A 5,860-nucleotide genomic window follows, 5' to 3' on the forward strand; every position below is an offset into this window, starting at 1 on the left:
GTTGTAATGCCCTTGGCTTGCTCTTTAGGGTTGATTTCAGTGTTGCTGGGTAAGTTTCCTGGTGCTCTTCCTGTCATGGAGATAGCCATCTGTCCCATTTGTATCTCCAAATTTTTGATTGCTGTACTTTGGTCATGAAGAGTTGCATCTGTCTTTCGCATAAACTGGTTGTTTGCTTCCATATACTGATTGGTTGTTGCCATTCTCGAACATCTCTTCCAATGATGGCTTTTTATCCTGCTGCTGATATTGACCTTGTGGTCTGTTTTGATTCTGATTACTTCACGAGAAGTTTGGGTGTTTTCTCCAGCCCTGATTGAAGGTTTCCGAATGTGGGTTTTTCTGTTGGCGTTGACCCCATTGCACAAAATCTGCATGTTCGACCCCTTGTGTGAGAATTGGACAATTAATAGTGTTGTGGTCTGCTCCACATTTTTCACAGCTTGGCTTCTTGACTTGTTTTACAATGGCGGTCTGTGAAATACTCTCAACCTTATGAAACAAAGAGTCTATCTTTACAGACAATGCTAAGTATCTACTTCAAAACCCTTGGCGTTCTCTTCTGAACTACTCGATCTGTAGACCACATGGCTGAAGTTGTAGCCATTCTCTCAAATAGCTCCCATGCTCCGTTAATTGTTCTTGTGGAGATAGACCCGTCAGATGATGAATTCACCATGCTCTTGAAGGATAGAAGTAGTCCAGTGTAGAAAAATTGGATCTGTGTCTTTTTGTCAAAGCCATGTTGCAGACACTTTCTTAACATATTTTTGAAACGATTCCATGCCTCTTCAAATGATTCGGACTCACATTGGTTGAATATAGAGATATCATGCCGCATTTTGGCCACCTTAGCTGGCGAGAAGAACTTGGTGCAAAATTTGTGGGTTAGCTTGTTCCAAGTGGTGATGCTTGCGACGGGAAGTGAATCCAACCATTCAAGTGCTTTATCTCGCAAGGTGTGTGGAAACAACCGCAATCTTATAGCATCATCCGAGATACCTTGGTACCTGAAGTGTTGGCACATATCCAGAAATCGGGATATGTGTGTATGTGGGTTTTCACTAGCCATCCCGTGGTATTGATGCCCATTCTGAAAAAGTTGAGTCACATTTGTTTTCAGCTAGAAGTTCGGTTGCCCAAATGGAGGATACACAATGCTAGATTGACTTTGGACCACCAACGGAGCCATGAAGTCCCCGAGTACTGTATTCCGATCATCTTCAATTGCCATGCCTCCGTTGAGTAAAATTGCCAGTCGATTTTGCTCGTTTACCATTTGTTGGGCCGCTCTTGCTTCTCTTTGCCTATGACGGAATGTGCGTTCGATCTCTGGATCTATGGGAATCAAATCTTGATCAGGTGCTCCTTGCATATAAGCCCTGAGATTCCAAAATCAATACAAAATTAAATTGAAGTATTAATAAACTAAACCTAGTAAGCTAACTACTACTAATCTAAATAAGTTCGGATTAGTGTCACAAAAGATAAAATTAAAACTAAATTTCAATCCCCGGCAACGGCGCCAAAAACTTGTTCGCAAAATTTTGTTTATTCCGATTTTATATCCACCGCAAGTGTATGGTTCGTTAACAAGTAGTAAAATGGACTATAAGTCCAATTATCGATCCCACGAGGATTGAATTAATTCGAATTAATCTAATACGACCTTAACCGAAACAAGACAAACAAATTGCGTTTTTATACTTTAACTAACAAAATGTAATCGTTGATGCAATTATGGACGCAGAATTATACTAAGTTCAAAGTAACTTGGATGCAATTTAACTAAAATTTTATATAATTAATGGACGTTCTAACTCACTAGGATCACGAATCCCCAAGCAATACCCGTTCAATAGTCATTTATGCAAATTTGACACACAATTCCACAAAAGATGAATCGATATTCCTATTTTAATTTAGCAATCTCTCTCGAGCAATGCCAAACCTATCCCAATATATGATTCGACTATATTTCTATGACGAATACTAATATACCGACATGCATTATAATTCACGAATATCAAATGATTTACACAAGGCATAGATGTATATTTCTTCCCTCTATCGGACCCTATGACGATTTGTACTATGTAAAACCTATTTTCCTTCTTTCGAATGCATAAAACAAGTCACCACAATCATATAATCACGTGCACAATAATTATATGAAAATAAAAACGAAATAAATCAATCAATTCCGGAATTTGTGTTCACATACGTCAAAAATCCAAAACAACAATTAAACGTAGTATTACAAGGTTCATCGATCTCCTAGTGATGATAAATTTAGCCTAACATGCTAAAAAGAACAAAACTTAAAAGTATTTGAAAAAACGAGATCACCCGAATCAATATTCAATCCGATCTTCAATTGGCGCAATGTTGTTCTCTTGTTCTCTCCCTTGTTTCTTCTTCAAAATCTTCCAAAAACATGTAAAAACGGCATCCCCTTTGTTCTGGTCGAGTTTTTGTATTTATAGGACCCTAAAATTGTTGTTTCCATAAGAGTTTCGGAAAAAAAGGAAACTAAATTTTTTCCAAACTTTTGTTCTATGCGACCGCATCGAGCAATTCTATGCGGTCGCATAGAAGAAATTTTTCATCACTCTTTGATTTCGGTATGGTACTATGCGACCACATAGTACTATCAACTATGGAGAAATTGCGTTTTGGTCCTCCCACTTGCATCCTTCACTTCTTAGCATCTTCTCTTAATTCTTTTCATTTCATCACCCCACGATATCGTCAATTGGTAATTGGCCTAATCGATTTCTCGATTTGTTTATCGGATCAACTTTTGGATGTTTCAACTTTGGTCTCTGGAACTTCACTTTCAATCATTTTGCTCGTATTTAAGCCATGTTTGTGACCTAAATAAGTGTGCAAAAACACACTTATCAAATCATTTTTAGTCAGAGGTCATAAACCCATCCAAATACAAGACATCACAAAAAGTCTCCACCTTCAATGTGTTTCCATGTAGTCTTTGTCAGCCTGCAAGTGCTTTCACTTGGAGTTCTGAACATTGATAGGCTCGAAATAATGGTTGAACGTTACCAATCCAAACAATTAGCGAACGTCTCTTCAAGCTGATTTCCCTTGCTCCTTGATAGTAAAACATTGATGCAAATAAGAATGATAAATTCTAACATTACGACGTACACGTCATAGAACCATCAGATTTTCTTCCCTATTTTGTTATTAAAGAAAAATTATACAAAAGAGAAAACATCTTTAATCAAATAATTTAAAGGGCATTAGCATAATTCACGTAAAATTAAGTATAAGCAAACATCATTATATAGCTTTACAGTTTCTGAATGGACACCTAATACTTATTAGCTTGGATCTGAGTTGTATGCTCAACTACTTCCTGTTATTTGAACTGTTAGTATTGTACTCCAACAATCTCTTTGTTCTCAATTATTTGACGCTGTCACAAAGTTATATGTTTACATCTATATTTCTGTTCTTTTATTTTTCCAATACATGGTCACATAAATTGGATTATCTGCATGTAACCACCAGATGAATAATTTATAGGTTAATGATCATAACCTAGTTGTTAAAGATTCCATGGGAAAGATTATTCAGTCACAATATGTGGACTTGGACAATGTTACGAGCAACCTGAGAAGCTTCTATGTCAAGGCATATACTGGAATTTCACCTAAAAAGGCTCCCAATTACTGGCTTTTCTTTCAAGCATCTGTGCCACCCCTGGGATGGAATACTTTCTTCATTTCTAAAACATCTCAGAAAGGTACTAGTCCTACCTTTTTCTGAACAATATTCCCTTCTTTGAGATGTTACTACATTCAATTTCTGATTAGAGGCACTCTTTATAACTCTCGTTCATGTAATAAAATAGAAAATGATGTCATTAAGTAAAAGAGCTATGTCATGGTACTCTTACTTGGACTTTGGATTGTCAAAGTGCTAAAGATCGTTACTTTTTTAATCTTCAACTCTTTATGTATATGGTAAAATGATGTTTAACATAACAAAAACTGATTTAGAATGCTTATTCAACGCCATTTATATTGTTATAGAATTTATTCAGCATTTTTATGTACCTTCTGAGTTTATGATCATTGGAAAATCTATGAGATGGATACCGGACTCGTTGTCTGATTGCCAATTGTCTAACATGGGTAACTATGCGTTTAGAAGAGTTGGAGTAACATAGTTTCTTCTGCAATGATGCAGGAAATGGTAGAACTATGTATGTGTCTACGATGGAAAGTCCAAAAGAAGAGACAATTGAAATTGGGCCAGGAAACTTTAAGTTGTCCTTTTCTACAGCATCTGGGCAACTTAAACGCATGTTCAATTCTAAATCGAGGGTAAGAGCCCACAGTAAAATGAGTATGATATTTGTTTGATTCTCTGTTGCACTGGTATCCAGCATTTGCAGATGATCCTTGGGAATGAATGTCAGTGACATTGAGATATGCTGATTGAAAATCAGGAAAGCCCATATAAATTCATTTTCGAGAAACAACTCATTTTTTTATGACTTGTAATGATAAATCATTGCTGTCTTGACCATTTCCATGTTCAATATAAGTGGGTTTTTTCTTTTTTGTGGTGGGGGGGGGGGGGGTTCTTTTTTTTGGTGGGGGGGGGAGGGAGGGGGGGCTTTGTAGAATTGCCCCAATAATTCTTATCAGCATGATAAAGAACCGATTTTTCTACAAAAGTTTGATGAAATTTATCAATCAATTCTTGCCTTTTGGGCTTGTTCGTACATTTTGTGAAATTGAGGCATTTGTGAATCCATTGCATATTACTAAAAACTTTAGAACATTATGCACATTTTGTTATGCCATTCTTATAACTTAGCCCCTGTTTGTGGGGATCAAAATCAGATATTTAGCAGATTTTGATTAAAATTGATGAAATGTATGATTGAAAAATTGTGGATCCCATAAAATATGTAATTTAAATTAATTGTTGGCTTTGACTTAGATTAAAATTTAGATTTTAATTTCAACCAAATAGTGAGTAAATAACCTTTTCCAACCACTGCCCATTTTTTGTGATGCCAATTATTATTTCATACTGGTAGACTAGTATTAGATGATAACAATTTTAATGGCATGATAGGATTTGAGTGAAATTATTAGACAGAACAGAAACTTCACGAACTTAAGTCTCCTTTCATGCCCATGCTCATGCTCTGGGTAAAATTTTTTAGTGTGTGAGAGTACTACTGTAGAATGAAAGTGATATTTGCACAAGTTTTTTACTGTGCTTATGACCATTATACACAATAAGCTGTCTTAACATCATAGTTATTCAATATGCTCTCTTTATCTTAATTACGTTTCTATAGATTTGTTAAATGCTTTCAGTGTAAGAGATATGCACACCAAGATGTCTAATGTTTTCTTTTTTATCTTTTTGAGGGCGGGGGCATTTAATAAGTTATTTAGCTGCAATTTATGTGGAATCATTTAGTTCGGTCTCTTATCTGATAAGCTTGAGAGTTTTCTTAAAGAAATACCCTCTTTTACATGACTAATGTGACTTTACTAGATTGATATACCAGTACAACAAAGCTATCTTTGGTATGCTTCAAGTCCGGGAGATGCTGATCCCCAGGTAGACATACAGTCACTTTTATCTAATACATTATGAATCGACTAGTCCTACATTTAAATGGATCCAATAATTGCTGTGTTAATCATATCATCTCATGCAGAGTTCCGGTGCATACATTTTTCGACCTAATGGATCGCCGCCTCAAGTTGTCTCGAGATCAGTGAGTGATCTTTTCTCTAGCTAAGAATAGTTGTTTCTTTAACTGTATAGGTGTTCCAAGTGATTCTAAACCTTCCAGATCAGTGGA

The 5,860-nt window shown here is 36.0% G+C and overlaps 1 protein-coding gene across 1 annotated transcript; it reads left to right on the forward strand.

The window, feature by feature from the left end:
- Nucleotides 1-3,526: 3,526 nt before the first annotated feature.
- On the forward strand, nucleotides 3,527-5,836 carry LOC111401982 (probable alpha-mannosidase At5g66150). The gene is made up of 4 exons (XM_023029982.1): nucleotides 3,527-3,769; nucleotides 4,216-4,352; nucleotides 5,548-5,613; nucleotides 5,714-5,836. The coding sequence occupies exons 1-4, from the start codon at nucleotides 3,583-3,585 to the stop codon at nucleotides 5,795-5,797; spliced, it is 474 nt and encodes a 157-aa protein (XP_022885750.1). The 5' UTR covers nucleotides 3,527-3,582; the 3' UTR covers nucleotides 5,798-5,836.
- Nucleotides 5,837-5,860: the final 24 nt, after the last annotated feature.

Source organism: Olea europaea, chromosome 10 (assembly GCF_002742605.1).
Source record: "Olea europaea var. sylvestris chromosome 10, O_europaea_v1, whole genome shotgun sequence".
Lineage (NCBI taxonomy): Eukaryota > Viridiplantae > Streptophyta > Magnoliopsida > Lamiales > Oleaceae > Olea > Olea europaea.